The 24,254-nt window shown below is 36.8% G+C and overlaps 1 protein-coding gene across 1 annotated transcript in view; it reads right to left on the bottom strand.

The window, feature by feature from the left end:
* LOC102234070 (putative helicase mov-10-B.1) overlaps nucleotides 1-24,024 on the bottom strand; it is a 28,010-nt gene extending 3,986 nt beyond the window's left edge. Inside the window, exons 1-15 of the mRNA XM_023325219.1 lie at nucleotides 23,557-24,024; nucleotides 23,364-23,469; nucleotides 22,949-23,253; nucleotides 5,625-5,866; nucleotides 5,283-5,529; nucleotides 4,947-5,084; nucleotides 4,687-4,849; nucleotides 3,810-3,961; nucleotides 3,564-3,734; nucleotides 2,706-2,853; nucleotides 1,920-2,081; nucleotides 1,642-1,745; nucleotides 968-1,065; nucleotides 597-695; nucleotides 16-103 (exon numbers count right to left, since the gene is read on the bottom strand). Of these exons, the coding sequence (XP_023180987.1) occupies nucleotides 16-103; nucleotides 597-695; nucleotides 968-1,065; nucleotides 1,642-1,745; nucleotides 1,920-2,081; nucleotides 2,706-2,853; nucleotides 3,564-3,734; nucleotides 3,810-3,961; nucleotides 4,687-4,849; nucleotides 4,947-5,084; nucleotides 5,283-5,529; nucleotides 5,625-5,866; nucleotides 22,949-23,253; nucleotides 23,364-23,469; nucleotides 23,557-23,678 (2,345 nt within the window). The 5' untranslated portion in view covers nucleotides 23,679-24,024. The remainder of the gene's footprint in view (nucleotides 1-15; nucleotides 104-596; nucleotides 696-967; nucleotides 1,066-1,641; nucleotides 1,746-1,919; nucleotides 2,082-2,705; nucleotides 2,854-3,563; nucleotides 3,735-3,809; nucleotides 3,962-4,686; nucleotides 4,850-4,946; nucleotides 5,085-5,282; nucleotides 5,530-5,624; nucleotides 5,867-22,948; nucleotides 23,254-23,363; nucleotides 23,470-23,556) is intronic.
* Between the last annotated feature and the right edge of the window lie 230 nt (nucleotides 24,025-24,254).

Below are 24,254 nucleotides of genomic sequence, written 5' to 3'. Positions count from 1 at the left end.
CATTGAGTCATGTACCTGTAGTTCTGCAGCAGTTTCGTGACGAAATGAGAGTCAAGATCTTGGTAAGGTTTACGATTCATCAGCCTCTCCAACAGAGAAAGCCCTGGAGAGAGGTCACACATTTTTAAAAACACAATATCTGATTAACTTATGGCAGCAACATCGTCTTGATACTATGAAACTAATAAAACCATTAAAACAGTGGGGTGAAATTAATAGTGTTCTGCTGCATTACAACATTGACATATACTGTATAGGATTGAATTGGACATAAATGGACTAATTTTGCATATAAATTGTTTTTGTTTTGTGTTTCCTGTAATGCAGTTTGAGACGATATTCATTTTGAATTGCCTGTAATACGAATAAACTGAATTAAATTAAAGATGCAATACTCATTTGATGGCTTTTCTATTTTACATGCTAAAGAAAATCCATGATGGTCTGGCTTATATGGTGATCAAATTGTGCATGTTACAGAGTTAAATGTGTAGGAAAATGATCTGGAGTAATTTATGTAACATTACGTTTTCTAACACCCTTCAAACAAAAGACCAGTGTGCAAAGAGGAGAGGAAGAGTTTACACTCAACTTACCAAGCCCATGCTGTATTGTGTATGGGGATCGAATGATTGGTCCCAGCTGTTTGGGATCTCCTGCAAGCACCAGCTGGCCCTTCTCTGAACAGAGCAAACCTACAAAACAAACCAGCCAATCAGGAACAAAATGCATTTATTTCAACACAGGTGTAGCACTGTATTGTTCTTATACAATTACATGCCATTTAGAAATGTTCTGCATATGCCATAATAGCAAAAAGAAAAAAAAAAAAAAAAAGAGAGAAAAAGGCATTCCATTGGATTTCTGAAAAATATGCAAACTATTTTCTTTTAACTTTTGGCAGAAGCATTTAAACAGTGGCAATATGGGCCAATAAGGCTTAATTTAATTATTTTACAGTAATTACCCGCAACTGCAATAATGCACTGTGTCTCCTCTGCTTGACCAGCTTCATCCACAAACACATAAGAAAAATGGCCAACAGGAACTCCTCCAGTAACAAACCTAAAAATTATCAAAACATTATTTTATACAAACATTGTCTCACGTGTAAAATATAGCACTAACACTGATATAAACTGTTCAGATCAGGCATTAATGCAGCCAGGCTTGCTTTGCTTAAAATAGAAAAAATAAAGCCCAAATATTCACATCCAATATTAAAATCAATCCTGGGAAATCAGATCTTAGTTAGTATGCAACTACACACACAGCAGTAAAAGCCACAAAAAAATAAATAAAATTGTGACAAAACTTTGGGCTTAGCAAATGTGACATGAGAGATGCAAAGCAAATAAAAATTTGTTTGTTTGACTTCACAAAGTCAACACACAGTCACAAAAGCACTTTAGAGCTAAAGGTCCGGTGCAATCGACTAATGTGACGCTGGCAGCAGCTCCACACCTCTTTGTTGCCCACAAAGTGCTGCGTAATTAATCTAAGTAAATATTGGAAGTACTGTTTTACAACTTATATTGTTGTTGTGACTGACAGGAAATTTGATGATGCAAGTATTCACAGATGTACAGACATCACTGGATCATACATTGCCAGGTGTGGCAGTATTAAAATAACACCTACCTGCCTGCGGTGAACAGAGTTGTCACTATAACTTTGTATTTCATCAGGATTTTCTTCTCTGGAAACACAAAGCAATCTTGTTTCTCATCCCAGTTGCAGTATTTCTAAAAGAAAAAGAAAATGAAAGTGAAGGAGAACATTTTTAATTTAAAATTGGAAGAATTCTGACCAGACATTTTAATTAAAGAAAACATAGCAAACAACTGACCATTCCTGTAAGGTCACACTTTTATTCAGCTGGCTCAAACTAACATGGGAGGTTAGCGCCTGATACTCACCATCAGGTCTTTGGGGACGCTGTTTGGGTCTCGGCTGCTGGCGTACATGCGGTACAGCTCAAAGGAGGACATGTGTGGTTTCAGTCTCTGACAAAGCAGGTCACATGCGCTATTTGAAGGTGCACAAGCAAGGATGTGTGCTGATGGGTCTGCCTTGGTGACCTAAAAAACGAAACATTTTACTGGATCCTAAAATACCATTCATTATTTTCCTAAGCTCATGGACTTCAGAAAACAAAGAAAACAGTCTGGAAACATGTCAGAAAAATTAAACAAAGTGACCCCTAGGGCCCCCAATTACTAAAAAGAAGCATAAAAATAGAGAAAATTTAGAAATTGCTTAATCATACATCTAAAAAAACCCAATTGATAAATCCTCCTCTGGTTTTGAACTTATGAGTCTGATACTGTAACTGCTACCTGAAGAACCAGCTTTATAAGACATCCTTCATGCACAACACAGGAAAAAAAATACACGAAATCATGTTAGGTCACTCGTAAGTTACTTCTAAACAATTTTCTTTACTAACAGTCTAGAGAAAAAATAATCATTTCAAAGCCACATAGCCTTTTCAAAGCTATGTATGATTGATAACACTTTCATCCTTCTAGCTATAGACTTCATTGTGTCATAAGAGTCATCACTCATAGCAAAAGCAGACTGAGTGATTCAGGATTCAGTCACTTGCAGTTTATGGAAGATTTTTCTGAAAGTGGTCATTTGTTAATATTTAAACCGCTTACGCCACAGACTGAAGGATGACAGACACCTTGGTGACATTATACCTGATTTATCGCTTCAACCACGGTGATTGTCTTTCCGGTTCCTGGTGGCCCAAAGACGATGTAGGGAGCTGGCTTTGAAGATCCAGCGATGATATGTTGGACCGCCTTACGTTGCTCTGGGTTGTTTTCTATGCGACGGTTTAACATGCTGCAGAGTGAAGGCATGAAAAGGGTTGAGCAAAGCCAAAAAAATCCAAAAACTTTTGTACAATAAGATTTAGAAACATCTGCATAATGTTCACTTTAGAGTACTAGTTCAAAATACTCAGTTCTAGACAGAGTTTAAGACTGAGTATTGGGAGCTGATACTCAGTTTCTTCTTTAATGCTACAAAACTGAAAAACAGTGCAGCGTCTTATGCCAAAGGAAACAGATGAAGGAGATTTGCAGAACATCAAGTCCAGGTGTGTCGTTTTGACTTGCTCCTGTTGTGAAGAGTTTTTTTTTAATATACTGGAGTTAAGTGTGGTGAAATTTACAGTTTTCTGATTAATCATGAACGGGTATGTTACTTTTCAACAATGCAACCATTTTGATTTTTTGTCTTTGTTGTTGTTGTTTCCGCTTCCAAAAATAAAGTATCAATTGACCAGATGGGAATTACATTTCAATTCTCCACTAATGTCCAAAGTGGTGAAATAAATATTATCCCAATTAATCAGAAGCCATAAGTTTCTATTTCAACCTTCCTGAACTCAAATGTATCCTATATGCAAAGCCTTTTGAATTTTAATATGTGGATAATAACAGTTTCTTTTGTAATAAAGCTCATATGTCCCACCCAGCAACAATAATGGCCAGAAGGTTAAAGGTTTTTTTTCTCCACATTTCTACTTTATGGTTTTACCAAATACAGACCTTAGCTTAGCGACAGAAACATTTGACGCAGCTGTTTCAGAGGGAAACAGCACTTCCTTAAGGTTATGTTTTACTGCCAAATCCACAGCTCGATGCTGCAGCTTCAGGGTCAATCTGTTGAATGTAAACTCCACATCAAACGTCATATTGGTGATAAACATGTCCAACAATCTGAAATAAGAAAAGAGAACGGAGGACATTAGTAAGTTTTTCAAAGTGGTGAACTGTCTTCCCTGCAGTTCTCACCTTTTAGCAAAGCCCAGCTTCACTCTGTCCAGCTCTACTCTGTGAACATATCCCTTGTAAACTGTCATTGATGAGACTGTATTCCCTGATTTTCTCACCCACAGACAATCTCCTCGGAGAACGGATGGACGGTTTTCAGCAACCCCAGGAACCTATTTGATAAAGTTTTGCATTAGATACAATTTCCATCCAGCAAAACAAAATTTTTCAAGACTAAAATTTAGCACTGCACATTTACGGTACTTAATTGTTTTTGTCTGTATGGTCCACAAATTACAACACGTTGAAGCTACTTTCTGATTTGCCAGAGCAGTAAAGGGCCATTTCACGGCCTTTTGGGCAATTTCACAAATTTCACAATTCAGAACAGTTAAGAATCATGGAAATCTTCATCCTTGGCTTGGTACCTTGGCTTTCGAAACGTAACCATTTGTCATAAAGTTTAAAATCACCCATTATAGCTTAAATCCCTGATATAGGCCTAAAGCACCTGGGTCAAAAATTTCAGATGTGAAAAATAAAATATCTAAAACATAAATCAAAGTATAAAAGCCTTATATTTTTTTAACATTTTGTATGATTAGTTTTCCATTTTTCATGTCTCGAACTAGAAAATTAATCAAATTCCATAATTTTCTAAATTTTCAAGACTTCAAATCCCCTTTTAGATGGTGAAATCATGTATATTCTGAAAATCATGTCATTGCTAAAATTCTCCTCTATTCTTCAAACGTTTTCTGTGATTTAAAAAAGTAAATCACAGAAACGCCTGATCAAAAATCAGTCTTGGGTCATTATTAGGGAATAGCGGGAATCGCTGTGTTTACTCTAAAATCCAAGAAGAGTGATAACTAGTTCTCAATTCAAATGTTTTTACTTTCAGTACGAGGAGTTTTTTGTTGCCTTGGTCTTTGGTCATGGTCTGATTGTAGAGATTGTAGTTCTTGATGTCTTCTTCCATCTGTATCTCTTCCAAGTGAAGCAGCAGGTGAAACCGAGGGGAGTAGTTCTTCATGTCTAAAGCAGATTCAAGGAGCTTCCTGTAAAGAAATACAAGTAAAGGCATAATTTTATAAAAATACCTTTGACATAAAAATAAATAAATAAAATTTGTGATGAATTAGGCTAAACTCTCACTTCACTTGTGGAAGCTGTTGCCTGGCAGCTGGACAAAGGTCATTGGAGTCATCCATTTTTTGATAGGCCAGTTCCTTCAGATAGCTAGGGTAATTATAGTCTGCTAACTTCACTGTGGTTATCATCGGTTGGAGAGAACTGAAACAGAGAAAACCACCAAGATAATTCACAACAATGACAAATGAGAAAGAAGAGTTGTGGTTCTGTTTTTAAGCAGGCAAAGCAGTTCCAAAAACTATTCTTCCAAATAAAATAAGTATGAATATTTGAAGACATAAGAAAAGACTGTTGAGTTTATCAGTTAAATTAAAGAGCACATTATTCAGAAGAACTTACCTTGCTGGTGGAAGTCCCTCAACCACCTCTTTAACAGCTCGTTTTGGTTTGAACTTCGGGTACGGTTTATACGGAGCCACAGGTCCCAGCTCAGCACCCAAAGAGGTTTGGACCACCGCTTTTATCTCCCTGACGATGCAGAAGGTCACTGGCTTTGGCAGTTCAAACTGGAACTCAAAGTAGACCGTGGCAGGGAAATATCCGCACTCATTAAGGAAGTAAGAAAGGACGACATCATAACTTTCCCCTGTGGAGAGGAAAAACAAACCAGGGATGCATCTATCACCTCTGGTTTGCAGGTTTTTGTGCTTTAATGGGACAGATAAGTGTGTGTTTTCCTACCTGGGCAGAGGGGCAGTGGGTTGGCTTTGGTCACTTTCCTTACATCCTTCAAGTTGTAACAGCGAACTCTATCTAGAACTGTGTACTTGGTAAAGTAAACCATGTTTGCACCATTGTTTAAAATTTTGAACTTTACAACAAATGGTTGCATTTCGAAAGCCACGGTATGATGAACAACTCCGTCACTTCCTTTTGGGACTGATGTGATTTGTATTCCTTCCTTGTCGGCCATCATCTCCTTCCTGTTATGAGCCACACAAGAAGTTCATGTATATTTTTTCCAATAAAATCACTTTAAGAAACAAGGCATGAAAATAAAGAAGTTGCAATGATAATACTAGAAAATTTCGGAAGAAATTTAGCCGGGGCCTGCCAAGGCGCGCCCGTGGGGTTTTGGGCCCGGCGTCGTCACGCCACAAGTCGGCGTCGACGCTAAAGAACGCCGCGACGTGACCAGTGGCACGCGGAGAACCGCAAGAACGTTAAGCGAGGCGGACATGCACCATTCGGTACGATTTAAAATTTTCTCAAGGCTTTTATTTTGGAAGTTTTGTTAAACTTCATTTCAAAGGGCCAAACTAATCCCATGCGTAATAGTCCTTGGGTTAAAATAGTTATATAATGCTGAAAACAGCAATTACATGATGTAAAAATATTCAAGGTTTTTATTTTGAAATTATTATTATGCTTAATTTTAAAGTTACGAACTAATCACATGTGTAACAGTGCTTTGGATGAAAAAGTCATACAAAGACAAAAACAGCAATTGCATGATGTAAAAATATTCAAGGCTTTTATTTTGAAATTATTATTATGCTCCATTTTAAAGTTCCGAACTAATACCACGTGTAACATTGCTTTGGATGAAAAAGTCACATAAAGCCAAAAACAGCAATTACCTGATGTAACAACATTCAAGGCTTTTATTTTGAAATTATTATTATGCTCCATTTTAAAGTTCCGAACTAATCCCATGTGTAACATTGCTTTGGATGAAAAAGTCATATACGGCCAAAAAGAGCAATTACTTCATGTAAAATATTCAAGGCTTTTATTTTGAAATTTTCAGTATGCTTCATTTTAAAGTTCTGAACTAATACCACGTGTAAGAGTGCTGTGGATGAAAAAGTCAAATAAAGCCAAAAAGAGCAATTACGTCATGTAAAAATATTCAAGGCTTTTATTTTGAAATTTTTGTTAAGCTTCATTTTAAAGGGCCAAACTAATACCACGTGTAACAGTGCTTTGGATGAAAAAGTCACATAAAGCCAAAAACAGCAATTACCTGATGTAAAAATATTCAAGGCTTTTATTTTGAAATTATTATTATTCTCCATTTTAAAGTTCCAAAGTAATCCAATGTGTAACAGTGCTTTGGATGAAAACGTCAAATAAAGCCAAAAACAGCAATTACCTGATGTAAAACTATTCAAGGCTTTTATTTTGAAATTATTATTATGCTCCATTTTAAAGTTCCAAAGTAATCCCATGTGTAACAGTGCTTTGGATGAAAACGTCAAATAAAGCCAAAAAAAGCAATTACCTGATGTAAAAATATTCAAGGCTTTTATTTTGAAATTATTATTATTCTCCATTTTAAAGTTCCAAAGTAATCCCATGTGTAACAGTGCTTTGGATGAAAACGTCAAATAAAGCCAAAAACAGCAATTACCTGATGTAAAACTATTCAAGGCTTTTATTTTGAAATTATTATTATTCTCCATTTTAAAGTTCCAAAGTAATCCCATGTGTAACAGTGCTTTGGATGAAAACGTCAAATAAAGCCAAAAACAGCAATTACCTGATGTAAAAATATTCAAGGCTTTTATTTTGAAATTATTATTCTCCATTTTAAAGTTCCAAACTAATCCCATGTGTAACATTGCTTTGGATGAAAAAGTCATATACGGCCAAAAAAAGCAATTACCTGATGTAAAAATATTCAAGGCTTTTATTTTGAAATTATTATTATTCTCCATTTTAAAGTTCCAAAGTAATCCCATGTGTAACAGTGCTTTGGATGAAAACGTCAAATAAAGCCAAAAACAGCAATTACCTGATGTAAAAATATTCAAGGCTTTTATTTTGAAATTATTATTCTCCATTTTAAAGTTCCAAACTAATCCCATGTGTAACATTGCTTTGGATGAAAAAGTCATATACGGCCAAAAAAAGCAATTACCTGATGTAAAAATATTCAAGGCTTTTATTTTGAAATTATTATTATTCTCCATTTTAAAGTTCCAAAGTAATCCCATGTGTAACAGTGCTTTGGATGAAAACGTCAAATAAAGCCAAAAACAGCAATTACCTGATGTAAAACTATTCAAGGCTTTTATTTTGAAATTATTATTATGCTCCATTTTAAAGTTCCAAACTAATCCCATGTGTAACAGTTACTGAGTTAAATCAGTTATATACAGCCCATAGCAGCAGTAGTTCTAAAGGCCAGTTCTCAGTCCTGATCTGTTTCAACTGAGGATAGATAGAACTACAGTGATGCGTATTCGTAGTCCAAATCAGCAGCCAATAGCCTCTTGAGTTCCGTTGCTATGGCAAATAATGGTCTCAGCAGGTGTGAGCTCTGAGCTGTGAGCTCTCAAACACACAAGTGTGTTTGAGCAAACACACTTTACTGAAAAAAAGCATTGGAAACAAATCCTTCTTGTTCGGGAACCGTAATACATATTCGAAAAGCGTTTCGAGCGTATGACAGTTCAATGTGTCTTCTGCGATAGTCCCGAGATTCATATCTGTACCTCACTCAGAGCATTTACAGCGATGAGAGAAAGAAATGTTGTGCCCAGATATGAACCGAGATGGGCTGTCACTGTAATTTGAAGAAAAATGAGAAACTTTGGGTCGCTTAGAGGCAAATTGTGGACAAACCGTAACTGGTATCGACGAGCCGTCTTCACTTTCGAAGAGATCACAGACGTATCTACAAAATGAAATTTGAATGGCATTTCTAGGTGAATTTGTGACGACACAGCAAATCCTCAAAAATAGGGTATTTCTAGGATTTTTCCCATTGAGTTATAATGGGGTTTTTTTCGCAGTTTTTTGCGAATTATGTCGCCACGTTAAGCCCAAATCCCACCAAAAATAATAGCTCCAATGGCGTGAATTTTCTGCACGTTTTGATACCTCATTTGTAGGTGTGCACCCAGCGGTATGAGCCGCATTAACGGTTACGGAAGAAAAATAAAGAATTATAACTAGAAAATTTCGGAAGAAATTTAGACGGGGCCTGCCAAGGCGCGCCCGTGGGGTTCGGGCCCGGCGTCGTCGCGCCACAAATCGGCGTCGACGCCAAAGAACGCCGCGACGTCACCAGTGGCACGCGGAGAACCGCAAGAACGTTAAGCGAGGCGGACGTGCACCGTTCGGTACGATTTAAAATGTTGTCAAGGCTTTTATTTTGGAAGTTTCAGTATGCTTCATTTCAAAGGGCCAAACTAATCCCATGCGTAATAGTCCTTGGGTTAAAATAGTTATATAATGCTCAAAACACAAGTAGCTGATGTAAAAGTATTCAAGGCTTTTATTTTGAAATTTTCAGTATGCTTCATTTTAAAGTTCTGAACTAATACCACGTGTAAGAGTGCTTTGGATGAAAAAGTCAAATAAAGCCAAAAAGAGCAATTACGTCATGTAAAAATATTCAAGGCTTTTATTTTGAAATTTTCAGTATGCTTCATTTCAAAGGGCCAAACTAATACCATGTGTAACAGTGCTTTGGATGAAAAAGTCAAATAAAGCCAAAAAGAGCAATTACATGATGTCAAAATATTCAAGGCTTTTATTTTGAAATTTTTGTTAATCTTCATTTCAAAGGGCCAAACTAATACCATGTGTAACAGTGCTTTGGATGAAAAAGTCATACAAAGCCAAAAACAGCAATTGCATGATGTAAAAATATTCAAGGCTTTTATTTTGAAATTATTACTTTGCTCCATTTTAAAGTTCCAAACTAATCCCATGTGTAACAGTGCTGTGGATGAAAAAGTCATATACGGCCAAAAAAAGCAATTACATGATGTAAAAATATTCAAGGCTTTTATTTTGAAATTTTCAGTATGCTTCATTTCAGAGGGCCAAACTAATACCACGTGTAACAGTGCTTTGGATGAAAAAGTCACATAAAGCCAAAAACAGCAATTACCTGATGTAAAAATATTCAAGGCTTTTATTTTGAAATTATTATTATGCTCCATTTTAAAGTTCCGAACTAATCCCATGTGTAAGAGTGCTTTGGATGAAAAAGTCAAATAAAGCCAAAAAGAGCAATTACGTCATGTAAAAATATTCAAGGCTTTTATTTTGAAACTTTTGTTAAGCTTCATTTCAAAGGGCCAAACTAATACCACGTGTAACAGTGCTTTGGATGAAAAAGTCAAATAAAGCCAAAAAGAGCAATTACATGATGTAAAAATATTCAAGGCTTTTATTTTGAAATTTTTGTTAATATTCATTTCAAAGGGCCAAACTAATACCATGTGTAACAGTGCTTTGGATGAAAAAGTCACATAAAGCCAAAAACAGCAATTACCTGATGTAAAAATATTCAAGGCTTTTATTTTGAAATTATTATTATGCTCCATTTTAAAGTTCCGAACTAATCCCATGTGTAACATTGCTTCGGATGAAAAAGTCATATACGGCCAAAAAGAGCAATTACGTCATGTAAAATATTCAAGGCTTTTATTTTGAAATTATTATTCTCCATTTTAAAGTTCCAAACTAATCCCATGTGTAACATTGCTTTGGATGAAAAAGTCATATACGGCCAAAAAAAGCAATTACCTGATGTAAAAATATTCAAGGCTTTTATTTTGAAATTATTATTATTCTCCATTTTAAAGTTCCAAAGTAATCCCATGTGTAACAGTGCTTTGGATGAAAACGTCAAATAAAGCCAAAAACAGCAATTACCTGATGTAAAACTATTCAAGGCTTTTATTTTGAAATTATTATTATTCTCCATTTTAAAGTTCCAAAGTAATCCCATGTGTAACAGTGCTTTGGATGAAAACGTCAAATAAAGCCAAAAACAGCAATTACCTGATGTAAAAATATTCAAGGCTTTTATTTTGAAATTATTATTCTCCATTTTAAAGTTCCAAACTAATCCCATGTGTAACATTGCTTTGGATGAAAAAGTCATATACGGCCAAAAAAAGCAATTACCTGATGTAAAAATATTCAAGGCTTTTATTTTGAAATTATTATTATTCTCCATTTTAAAGTTCCAAAGTAATCCCATGTGTAACAGTGCTTTGGATGAAAACGTCAAATAAAGCCAAAAACAGCAATTACCTGATGTAAAACTATTCAAGGCTTTTATTTTGAAATTATTATTATGCTCCATTTTAAAGTTCCAAACTAATCCCATGTGTAACAGTTACTGAGTTAAATCAGTTATATACAGCCCATAGCAGCAGTAGTTCTAAAGGCCAGTTCTCAGTCCTGATCTGTTTCAACTGAGGATAGATAGAACTACAGCGATGCGTATTCGTAGTCCAAATCAGCAGCCAATAGCCTCTTGAGTTCCGTTGCTATGGCAAATAATGGTCTCAGCAGGTGTGAGCTCTGAGCTGTGAGCTCTCAAACACACAAGTGTGTTTGAGCAAACACACTTTACTGAAAAAAAGCATTGGAAACAAATCCTTCTTGTTCGGGAACCGTAATACATATTCGAAAAGCGTTTCGAGCGTATGACAGTTCAATGTGTCTTCTGCGATAGTCCCGAGATTCATATCTGTACCTCACTCAGAGCATTTACAGTGATGAGAGAAAGAAATGTTGTGCCCAGATCTGAACCGAGATCGGCTGTCACTGTAATTTCAGCAAAAATGAGAAAGTTTGGGTCGCTTAGAGGCAAATTGTGGACAAACCGTAACTGGTATCGACGAGCCGTCTTCACTTTCGAAGAGATCACAGACGTATCTACAAAATGAAATTTGAATGGCATTTCTAGGTGAATTTGTGACGACACAGCAAATCCTCAAAAATAGGGTATTTCTAGGATTTTTCCCATTGAGTTATAATGGGGTTTTTTTCGTAGTTTTTTGCGAATTATGTCGCCACGTTAAGCCCAAATCCCACCACAAGTAATAGCTCCAATGGCGTGAATTTTCTGCACGTTTTGATACCTCATTTGTAGGTGTGCACCCAGCGGTACGAGCCGCATTAACGGTTACGGAAGAAAAATAAAGAATTATAATAATATTAAAGAGACACTTTGTTGGGTGTAGAGTAATAGGTTCCTGCCATTGCTTTGCATGGCAGGCCCCAACTAGAAAATTTCGGAAGAAATTTAGCCGGGGCCTGCCAAGGCGCGCCCGTGGGGTTCGGGCCCGGCGTCGTCACGCCACAAATCGGCATCGACGCTAAAGAACGCCGCGACGTAATCAATGGCACGCGGAGAACCGCAAGAACGTTAAGCGAGGCGGACGTGCACCATTCAGTACGATTTAAAATTTTTGTCAAGGCTTTTATTTTGGAAGTTTTGTTAAACTTCATTTTAAAGTTCCGAACTAATCCCATGTGTAACAGTGCTTTGGATGAAAAAGTCATACAAAGCCAAAAACAGCAATTGCATGATGTAAAAATATTCAAGGCTTTTATTTTGAAATTTTCAGTATGCTCCATTTTAAAGTTCTGAACGAATCCCATGTGTAACAGTGCTTTGGATAAAAAAGTCACATAAAGCCAAAAAGCGCAATTACCTGATGTAAAAATATGCAAGGCTTTTATTTTGAAATTATTATTATGCTCCATTTTAAAGTTCCGAACTAATCCCATGTGTAACAGTGCTTTGGATGAAAAAGTCACATAAAGCCAAAAAGCGCAATTACCTGATGTAAAAATATTCAAGGCTTTTATTTTGAAATTTTCAGTATGCTTCATTTCAGAGGGCCAAACTATTCCATTGTGTAACAGTGCTTTGGATAAAAAAGTCACATAAAGCCAAAAAGCGCAATTACCTGATGTAAAAATATTCAAGGCTTTTATTTTGAAATTATTATTATGCTCCATTTTAAAGTTCCGAACTAATCCCATGTGTAACATTGCTTTGGATGAAAAAGTCATATACGGCCAATAAGAGCAATTACGTCATGTAAAATATTCAAGGCTTTTATTTTGAAATTATTATTATGCTCCATTTTAAAGTTCCAAACTAATCCCATGTGTAACATTGCTTTGGATGAAAAAGTCATATACGGCCAAAAAGAGCAATTACGTCATGTAAAATATTCAAGGCTTTTATTTTGAAATTTTCAGTATGCTTAATTTTAAAGTTCCAAACTAATCCCATGTGTAACAGTTACTGAGTTCAATCAGTTATATACAGCCCATAGCAGCAGGTAGTTCTAAAGGCCAGTTCTCAGTCCTGATCTGTTTCAACTGAGGATAGATAGAACTACAGCGATGCGTATCTGTAGTCCAAATCAGCAGCCAATAGCCTCTTGAGTTCCGTTGCTATGGTAAATAATGGTCTCAGCAGGTGTGAGCTCTGAGCGCTGAGCTCTCAAACACACAATTGTGTGTTTGAGCAAACACATTTTACTGACAAAAAAGCATTGGAAACAAATCCTTCTTGTTCGGGAACCGTAATACATATTCGAAAAGCGTTTGCAGCGTATGACAGTTCAATGTGTCTTCTGCGATAGTCCCGAGATTCATATCTGTACCTCACTCAGAACATTTACAGCGATGAGAGAAAGAAATGTTGTGCCCAGATCTGAAATTCTATTCAAATACATGGGAGAGAGCCTCAGACAGCCTCAGAAAATCCTGTCGCATGACTTTGCTCTGAAGCACCGTGACAGAAAACCGTACGGTCTAGATAAATTTCGAAAACATTTTACCGGAGCAGACAGGCGTATCAATGTCAGGACCGATTTTGATACTAATCGTGCGATATTTGTGGGCGTGATGGCGATTTCAAAAATGATTTGGGTTGAAAAAGTTGTCTTCATCTCTCACTCTAAGCAGCCAGAAACGCACTCTAACTTGAGCAAAAATGAGAAACTTTGGGTCGCTTAGAGGCAAATTGTGGACAAACCGTAACTGGTATCGACGAGCCGTCTTCACTTTCGAAGAGATCACAGACGTATCTACAAAATGAAATTTGAATGGCATTTCTAGGTGAATTTGTGACGACACAGCAAATCCTCAAAAATAGGGTATTTCTAGGATTTTTCCCATTGAGTTATAATGGGGTTTTTTTCGCAGTTTTTTGCGAATTATGTCGCCACGTTAAGCCCAAATCCCACCAAAAATAATAGCTCCAATGGCGTGAATTTTCTGCACGTTTTGATACCTCATTTGTAGGTGTGCACCCAGCGGTACGAGCCGCATTAACGGTTACGGAAGAAAAATAAAGAATTATAATAATATTAAAGAGACGCTTGTTGGGTGTAGAGTAATAGGTTCCTGCCATTGCTTTGCATGGCAGGCCCCAACTAGAAAATTTCGGAAGAAATTTAGCCGGGGCCTGCCAAGGCGCGCCCGTGGGGTTCGGGCCCGGCGTCGTCACGCCACAAATCGGCATCGACGCTAAAGAACGCCGCGACGTAATCAATGGCACGCGGAGAACCGCAAGAACGTTAAGCGAGGCGGACGTGCACCATTCAGTACGATTTAAAATTTTTGTCAAGGCTTTTATTTTGGAAGTTTTGTTAAACTTCATTTTAAAGTTCCGAACTAATCCCATGTGTAACAGTGCTTTGGATGAAAAAGTCATACAAAGCCAAAAACAGCAATTGCATGATGTAAAAATATTCAAGGCTTTTATTTTGAAATTTTCAGTATGCTCCATTTTAAAGTTCTGAACGAATCCCATGTGTAACAGTGCTTTGGATAAAAAAGTCACATAAAGCCAAAAAGCGCAATTACCTGATGTAAAAATATTCAGGGCTTTTATTTTGAAATTATTATTATGCTCCATTTTAAAGTTCCGAACTAATCCCATGTGTAACAGTGCTTTGGATGAAAAAGTCACATAAAGCCAAAAAGCGCAATTACCTGATGTAAAAATATTCAAGGCTTTTATTTTGAAATTATTATTATGCTCCATTTTAAAGTTCCGAACAAATCCCATGTGTAACAGTGCTTTGGATGAAAAAGTCATATACGGCCAAAAAGAGCAATTACATGACGTAAAAATATTCAAGGCTTTTATTTTGAAATTTTCAGTATGCTTCATTTCAGAGGGCCAAACTATTCCATTGTGTAACAGTGCTTTGGATAAAAAAGTCACATAAAGCCAAAAAGCGCAATTACCTGATGTAAAAATATTCAAGGCTTTTATTTTGAAATTATTATTATGCTCCATTTTAAAGTTCCGAACTAATCCCATGTGTAACATTGCTTTGGATGAAAAAGTCATATACGGCCAATAAGAGCAATTACGTCATGTAAAATATTCAAGGCTTTTATTTTGAAATTATTATTATGCTCCATTTTAAAGTTCCAAACTAATCCCATGTGTAACATTGCTTTGGATGAAAAAGTCATATACGGCCAAAAAGAGCAATTACGTCATGTAAAATATTCAAGGCTTTTATTTTGAAATTTTCAGTATGCTTAATTTTAAAGTTCCAAACTAATCCCATGTGTAACAGTTACTGAGTTCAATCAGTTATATACAGCCCATAGCAGCAGGTAGTTCTAAAGGCCAGTTCTCAGTCCTGATCTGTTTCAACTGAGGATAGATAGAACTACAGCGATGCGTATCTGTAGTCCAAATCAGCAGCCAATAGCCTCTTGAGTTCCGTTGCTATGGTAAATAATGGTCTCAGCAGGTGTGAGCTCTGAGCGCTGAGCTCTCAAACACACAATTGTGTGTTTGAGCAAACACATTTTACTGACAAAAAAGCATTGGAAACAAATCCTTCTTGTTCGGGAACCGTAATACATATTCGAAAAGCGTTTGCAGCGTATGACAGTTCAATGTGTCTTCTGCGATAGTCCCGAGATTCATATCTGTACCTCACTCAGAACATTTACAGCGATGAGAGAAAGAAATGTTGTGCCCAGATCTGAAATTCTATTCAAATACATGGGAGAGAGCCTCAGACAGCCTCAGAAAATCCTGTCGCATGACTTTGCTCTGAAGCACCGTGACAGAAAACCGTACGGTCTAGATAAATTTCGAAAACATTTTACCGGAGCAGACAGGCGTATCAATGTCAGGACCGATTTTGATACTAATCGTGCGATATTTGTGGGCGTGATGGCGATTTCAAAAATGATTTGGGTTGAAAAAGTTGTCTTCATCTCTCACTCTAAGCAGCCAGAAACGCACTCTAACTTGAGCAAAAATGAGAAACTTTGGGTCGCTTAGAGGCAAATTGTGGACAAACCGTAACTGGTATCGACGAGCCGTCTTCACTTTCGAAGAGATCACAGACGTATCTACAAAATGAAATTTGAATGGCATTTCTAGGTGAATTTGTGACGACACAGCAAATCCTCAAAAATAGGGTATTTCTAGGATTTTTCCCATTGAGTTATAATGGGGTTTTTTTCGCAGTTTTTTGCGAATTATGTCGCCACGTTAAGCCCAAATCCCACCAAAAATAATAGCTCCAATGGCGTGAATTTTCTGCACGTTTTGATACCTCATTTGTAGGTGTGCACCCAGCGGTACGAGCCGCATTAACGGTTACGGAAGAAAAATAAAGAATTATAATAATATTAAAGAGACGCTTGTTGGGTGTAGAGTAATAGGTTCCTGCCATTGCTTTGCATGGCAGGCCCCAATAAAGAGACGCTTCTCTCCGACAATAGTAATAGGTTCCTGCCATTGCTTTGCATGGCAGGCCCCAATTAATTACAATACTACTCCACATTTTTGGACTGTAAATCACACAGATTCGAACAAAACCCCACTTCTTGTAAAAAAAATGTTGCTTCCTCTCCATTAAGAATAAGTGTAAGCTTATACATATGCATAGATCTGTCATGATCAGTTTTGCTGGACCATAAATTGCCTCTGAAATTATTGCAATACATAATGTTTTCAGACCATTTCCAAGCATAGCAATAATAATGGTGCAATAATGCAAATTTAACCTCTCAAAATCAAATTTTAATTTTGTAAAGAACAGTTAATGCTGGACCTGAAAATACTTTAAATGTCCAAAATGGAAATAAAAATCATACGCAACCAAAACCATAAGTGAAATTATTATGAAGACTCTAAACAAAATTATCAAGCTCATTTTAAGTTATTATGCAATTAATTGATTTATTGCAACAAGCTTAGCTATACAAGATGTTTTTCATGGATATACATGTGCACATTCATGAATGCAAATATCAAAATGAAAAGTTTGTCTTTAATCTGTGACTTAGTCCAGATTATGTGTTATGGAGTAGCAGCTGTAACTGGTTTGTTTTAATTGTAACAAAGACTGAGATCGCCAGTGTGAATATAAGCAGGAGTGAATGGAAGAATAAACTCAAAACTTATCAAGATGTCATTTGAAACATTTTCACCATTATCCTTCAGAATTCTCTTCCTAACATGAGTTCATAAGTTTTTTTTGTGTTCTCAATGGAACAGTTAACCGGCTCTGTGTAAACGTCAATAAAACTGGACTTAATTTCCTCTCTAAAATCCAGCATAAACAATCCAACTTGTTGCTTATGCTTTTCTAGTCATTTAGTCCACTTTGTACATAATGTTTGATGCAGAAGGTGTGTTGCAAAGTGTGAACTCACTTTGCATTATTATGATTAAGCATACAGTTCGATTAAATTCAATTTTAATATAAACATCTGATCAACACTGATGTGATTGCAGGGCTTTTATAGATTTAAAGCCTCATTAGCATATAATCCTGGCTTCCATCAACAGCCTCCTCCCAGGTCGGGCATCATTTTACTGTGACCGTAGGTGAGGGCTGGACTGAAAATGGATCACCAAAACAACAGAATCACCTTTCATCTCCGCTCATTCAGCAAAATGCAATAAATTAACACCATTAAAGTGGACAAAAACCGGGAACCCCTTATTTGCTCCACCCTGCTAACACTCATGAACAAGACACTCACCCTTTACCCAAAAGGGACCATTTCACCTTTTATGTTGGTCGGAGCCCTCTGCTCAGTGTAGCAGTGGAGGACTTTACTAGAATCCTTTAATCACTTTAATTTAACTTACTTAGTTTAATTTTATTCAAAGTTAAACTCTTTAGGCTCAATGGTCATCTCTGCATCTAGATCTCAGGGAGTGAGTTACATCTTGAGTTATAACAGAAGTACCAACATGTGATTACCCACAAGAAGACTGATGTTTATGTTTACAAAATAACTACACTGAAAATGACTTCAGTTTAGAAATATGCACAAGGTAATGTCCTTAATGAGTAGGAGGAGATAAGAGAGGGATTACTTTTAACAAGTATTACACTAAAGGCTATGTTATTCAAATATGGAGGCAGACTTAATTCAGACCCTACTGACATCAAACACAACCTAGCCAAGATAGGTCAACCTTACATTTTGATGTTCAACTGGAATTGCTGTAAAGAAGCATTCGGCCCACACCGCCGCAGACGTCATGACCTCGGTGTAAATATGGCAGAGGAATAAAAAAAAAAAAAAAAATTCTACCAAGCTCATACTCTGGAAAATTTATGGAAGTCCAACAGTTTCCTTTAAAAGTCTTAGGGAAATGTATGAAAAATTAGATTATCTGGTTTTCTTTTTTCTTAACTCTGAACAAAGAATATGCATGTCTGGCAATTGTCTAGTGAGGATCTTCCAGGGTCAGCCAAAAACTATGCACACCTTTAGTTTTAAACTGGATAACTGCCCGTCTTTGGAAGTAGCTCTAATTTCCTATCCAGTCAGTGAAGAGCTAACCCCCATTTTGAGCCAATGAAGCAAACCTTGTGATATTTACAATCTCTCCTTATAGTCCCTCCTTCACATTAAAAGTGACTTTTGTATTTTTTAATTAAAAAATGTAACAATCTTCACAGTGATTTTTAGTTTTGTCAAGCGACAAGCAAACAAATCATTTATTTTAGAGGTTACCGAGACACAGATTTTGCCTCCTGCATTTCTGAAAGGCAAAGAGACTCTTAACATAAACCACACTCTATATTCAAATGATTAAATTAGCTGGAAGGAAGTTTAGGACACTTTTTTTGTTTACCAAACTACATGTAGAATATAAGGATGTACTACAGTTCAGCATTAAATCTTATTGATTACTGAAAGAAGCTATTGAGTCCATTACAATACTATCCGCCATCCTTCAGGTGGCGCTATGATTCCATTACACCGAGGCTCAACTAGAGTTCATCAACAGTTCGTGCATCTGGGGTTTTTATCTTTGTTTCTTCTGGACTTTATCATGAATTATGACCGCAAGAGAGTAGCCCTTAGATGATCTTCTAGATCTGCATACTGTAGTTTCAAATCAGAGATAAAAAGAGGTTTCATTCCAGGTGTGTGGCTTAATGACAAGAGAGCCTGTTTGGGAGTTTTACAATTCACTGCCTATCGGAAGGTGAGAGGTCATTCCATGGTCCATGCTGAAAGAAGATCTTCATTAGAGATGCTAATATAATAAAGTCCTTTAAAAGAACAAAATGTTCTGTTCTTAGGCCTTCTCCTGCAGTGTGCTGCGTCAGAAACAACGCTAATGCATTTTATTTATAATTCTCTTTATATATTGAGATCTCATATTCAAGCTACACCTACTTAAAAAGGACTTTCAGCTTTACCAGACTGAATATAAATATGACACAAACTGTATTTAGAGAATGGCAGCAAAACAGGAAGAACCAGTAAAAACTGATTAATTCTAATAAGGGACAAATAATCCAGGCAACATCCACCTTTACTGCACAAAACATGATTGCAACAATTTACCATGTGCTACTGGGAAAATTTGCACTTTAATAAGTACAATTCTGTTAAACATGCAATTATAAGGATGTCAAGAATACCTATGGGGGCTGACAAACACATAATATCTACAGCCATAAAAATTATTTTTTTAAATAGCACACTACTGTTTGTCATTTAATTGATAATGAGCATGTCTGCAAAGTGCTTGGTATGTGAATAAAGATTGCACTGGTCAAAATCAATTTTTACAACTCTGGTGACTTTTTCCAAAGGCGCCATTTATTTATCGTTTTACCTCGATACATTTCACTAAAAGCTGGTTACAAGAAGAGAACAGGAATGCTGATAAATCAGATGTGAAAATTTCCCCCACTAATAAGGATGAATCTCATCTTGAGACAAATGCAAAAAAAACATAAATGAGCTGTGTAGATAATAGAAGTGTATCTTCAGAAGGTATGCAAAGACAAAATCTAATTTTAGCATCTCTGGTGTTTTTTTTTGTTTTGTTTTTTTTAAATCGCCATGTAGTGACTTTACAACCAAGTTTTTAAGACTCCCCCCAAGGTAAAGTTTGACATTTTGCTAGTTGGTGCTTCCAGGAGTGTTTATTTCAACACAAAGTAGCCTTCATACTAGCCACCATCTATACTATAAACTTTCTTGTATTTTTATTTCAGTTATCTTTGCCATTACCGTTTTGACTTTTTTTTTTTAGTCTTATTTTAAATTCTTTACATATTTATTTTACTCTGGAAAACACCATCATCAAATAACATTATTGTGATATCTACCTTGCACTTAACTCAAAATAGTAAGAAGCTGGTTGCACTGAAACACACTGAGGATACCTACATGATTATGGGTTGCTGCTTATTGCTCCTATAAGCACGGCTGGTAAGATTTGATAGTATATTATAATTTCCTCACAATGTTGCTCTCTGTTATTATTATTGGACAGCTAAATATTGTGAATCTTTTTTTGTCAAAATATTTCAGTCTATTCTTCCATTTTTTAACCAAAAGTCAAGGAGGGAGTAAGTTTGACTTCATAAAGTGAAGTTTATATATATATATAAAAAAAACTGAACACACATGTTGGATTTTCTTACTTAACTTTCTGCTATTTGCAGCATTACTTGTGTGAGTGTCAAGGTGACCAAGACACTCACAAATCAGTCGCTTTTACTGTATCATGCTAGCGCTCTCTGGTGGACAAAGTATGAAATGGAACCACTTTCTACTGCAACTCCTCATTGCTCCACCTCGTTTATGACTTGATACTGCAATGGCCATATTGAATAACTGTACTTTAAGAAGGGTATGATTTAAACAGGAAGCTTTAAAAAAGAACATGCAAACAATTACTTGCATAGCAATTTTATAATGTGTTCATGTCTACTGCAGCTGAAGTTAAGAGGGCTTAAACTTTTCTGGACCAGTTATGAATTACTTTTAAAATATATTTTGTGTGTATTTACCAGTGATATTCAACTCGAATGATCAAGAAATTTAACAACTTTTTTTTTTTTAGACCTAGGCTACCAACTTAACACAGTGTGTAGGCAGCATTATAAACGTTATCATGAAGATAATGGGTGTTGGCCAACTATTGAATGCCCTCTTTTCAAGCCAAGACTTGTTGGAGCTTGTAGTGGATGATCAAATAAGAGCGTTTGGATTTTAAGTGTCTGTCGTTGCAATAAGGACGTTTCAGGAGCAGAATTCTGACATTGGCTGGAAGGGAAGGATAAATTTCGAGAGACAAAATTGCTTAGATTAGGGCTTATCGACTTTCTGGAGACTGGAGGTGTCCTTCAGAAAGAGATACAGCTGGCTAGTTCTCAGCAAACAGAGGCTGCTAAGAGGGACTCGCCTGGCACTGGTCGAGGTCAAGCAAGCGGGGGAGTCGTGGACAGAGAAGCTTCCCACAAGAAGTATCCGAGGAGTTGGGAGGAAGCAGAATAAAGCCAGGAGAGAAGTAGAAAGGAACTCTGGATAAGGCATACAGTGAATCGGGGCGTCAACTGCTCTCTGTCCTCCTGTTCTTATATTTTTCTGTAACTCCCTCTTACATGTTAATCATATTTACGCAACTGTCTTATTACTGGTTCGCTGGCTATAAAAAAAAGCTATAACACCTGTCAAAATGAATTATTAATGACTATTAGTTCATAAAGGGTTTTGAATACTTTTATTATTGATTGCTTTGATTACTTTACTCATGTATACTATATATCCACCGCATTAAAGGTCACAGCTTGCTGTGACACTAACTGCAGTTTCTGTGTGACAAACTGTCTGCCTTTTGGAGGTTGCTTCAACAAGAAATGCCTGACCACAATTGAGCTCACTTAGAGAGCCGACAGTTACTTGAGGCTCCTGACCTGCACCGGTGCAAACTTGTAAGTTGAACCAAACTACAATAGATGGGTTTTTCCATCTAACTGTCTTAGAGATTAAACTGATGATTTTGCAGTAGCGGATGTACATCAGCGGATGTACATACGTACGTACATACGTACGTACATCAGCGGATGTACGTACGTATGTACATACGTACATACATGGAGGTCAGTGGAGTTCTTTAATGCAGAGGTGTTTGTGGTTAAGGTTTCGACGTTTCAAGGCTGCAGGTGTTCCAACTGTGCCCTGTTTGTCAGAAACTGCCTGTACTTCCTGTTTTTTTTTTTCTTTTCTTGTGTGGTTAAGGAACTCAGCCATGGGCTGCGTGTTCGAATCTGTATAAGAGGAGGCCCCTGAGCGACAGACAACTCAGAGACTCCTTTGACACTCATGTGTGTTCAATCTTGATGATCACTGTGTGTTCAAATGATTTTCCCCGATTGCAATTGCTGTAATAAACTTGTACTTTTGCTCTGATATCTGCCTCCTAGATTGATGTTGCTTTAACACACCTTTCCATCAGAATAATGAACTTAGCTGTTTGGAAATATGTAGTCCTGCAAAAAGCAAACTGTTGGTTAACCAGTTGACAATAGTGTCAGCTTAAAAATCAGAACAAGAGGATATTCTGCATGAAAAGAATATGTACTTGCAAACTAAGCTCAATGAATTCTGATTTTACATTTTTATTTCATACCATCTGTAAAAATGAATAGACATTAATGATATAACACTGCCAATGGGTAGGATAATTGTTGCTTTACTGCGTGACAGGACAGCATTTGGGTTTTCTTTTAAATTAAAATATTTTTTTCAAGTTACTTTAAAACATCAATAAGACTGTTCTTTACATCTTAAATGTGTGAATCCATTCATTAAATTTAATTTGGGATTTACAAAATTCTTTGGTATATCTAGTTAAGTTATTCACCCCCAGTTTTAGGTGTAAACTAATTGAAACAATTCAAGTCGTTTTCATAGGATGGTTGAACATGTAGGTGGAACACAAGCGCATCTGCCTGCAAATGCGACAAACATACCTGTTTGTCTTCATCTTTTGAAGGATATCTGAACCCTGCTTCTTCTTTGGGGTCATTCCAGGCACTGTCTTTGTGGCAGAACCATCAGGTGACTCTTTTGTTGTACTTTTCTGAGTTCCTTGTACGTTTGTTCGGTGAGGACTGATTATTTTCTGCTGGTCAGAGGCTTGCTTCTTCTTTGAGGTCACTGCAGGGTCCGTTTTTGTTGTAAAGCGACCAGGTGATTCTCTTGTACTTTTCTGAGCTGCATGTCGGTGTGTTTGGTGAGGCCCCATTATCTTCGCTTGGTCAGAGGACACCCCAACCTGCAACAATAACACCATGCATCCTCTTTTTGTTTGTTCTGTTAACAAATACAAAAACATGTCCAGACTTGTCTCTAAAGAAAGTGAAGTGTCTTTTGATCAATACTTACCTCAGAATGGACATTTCTGTAGATTTTCCCTCTTACCATGTCGACATGGTTGAAAGTCCGTAGAGCGTAGAGAACAGTGGAAAAGTTTGGATGTTTTACTCCATTTCTGTGAACAGTGCGTGCAGCATGAAACAATCAAAACACCCACGGCTGCATAACGACATGTGATAAATACAGATAGTTTAAAGCTTACCTGAACCTAAACTCCTTGTTATAGATGTTTCGAAGCTCATCTTTGCTCTTACCGGATAATCGGTTTCCCAGAAATTCAATGAAGAGCAGACCAGACTGCAGTGAATGTATGAGCTTCGACATGTCGGCGTCCTCGCCAGGCCTCTGCCTCACCCTCCCTGATCGAGGAAGTTCAACAGCTGACCAGGGTTAAGCTAACTTTGAGGAGACGTTACTTTCGGCTATAACAGATGTCAAACTTGTTTTTAACAATGAAATTCGTAGCAATATATATGTAGATCTACTATTTTGTGTAACGTGCGCAAAGTCCTGACACTCCCCTTTAAGAGGCGGTGTGAAAATTGTACACCAGAAAAACGAAAACAGTCCATGGCACAATCATATGTTCAATCAAAGTAAGTCATTTCAGGGCAGAGTTTCACATCATTTAATTTATACAATAACCTCATCGTTACATACCCGTTTTCCTCTAGTCTTTTTTCACAAACTGCTCTCTTTTAGACAAAATAATGTCGACACTCCCTCCGGTGATTGTGACGTGTTAATAACGGCGTGCCCTTTGGACATACTTGAACGCGTTCATATATTTTTTCAAATAATTCCGGGCGATTATGATCATTTGTTAAATTGAATTTTTACTAGCTTGCAATCATGCAAAGCAATTTATGTGAACTCTGAAATAATTTTTTGTTTTTCTTT

The sequence above is a fragment of the Xiphophorus maculatus genome, chromosome 20 (assembly GCF_002775205.1).
Source record: "Xiphophorus maculatus strain JP 163 A chromosome 20, X_maculatus-5.0-male, whole genome shotgun sequence".
In the NCBI taxonomy this organism is placed as follows: Eukaryota; Metazoa; Chordata; class Actinopteri; order Cyprinodontiformes; family Poeciliidae; genus Xiphophorus; species Xiphophorus maculatus.
Note: the sequence above shows the minus strand (reverse complement) of the source record. Positions and strands in the feature narration are given on the sequence as shown.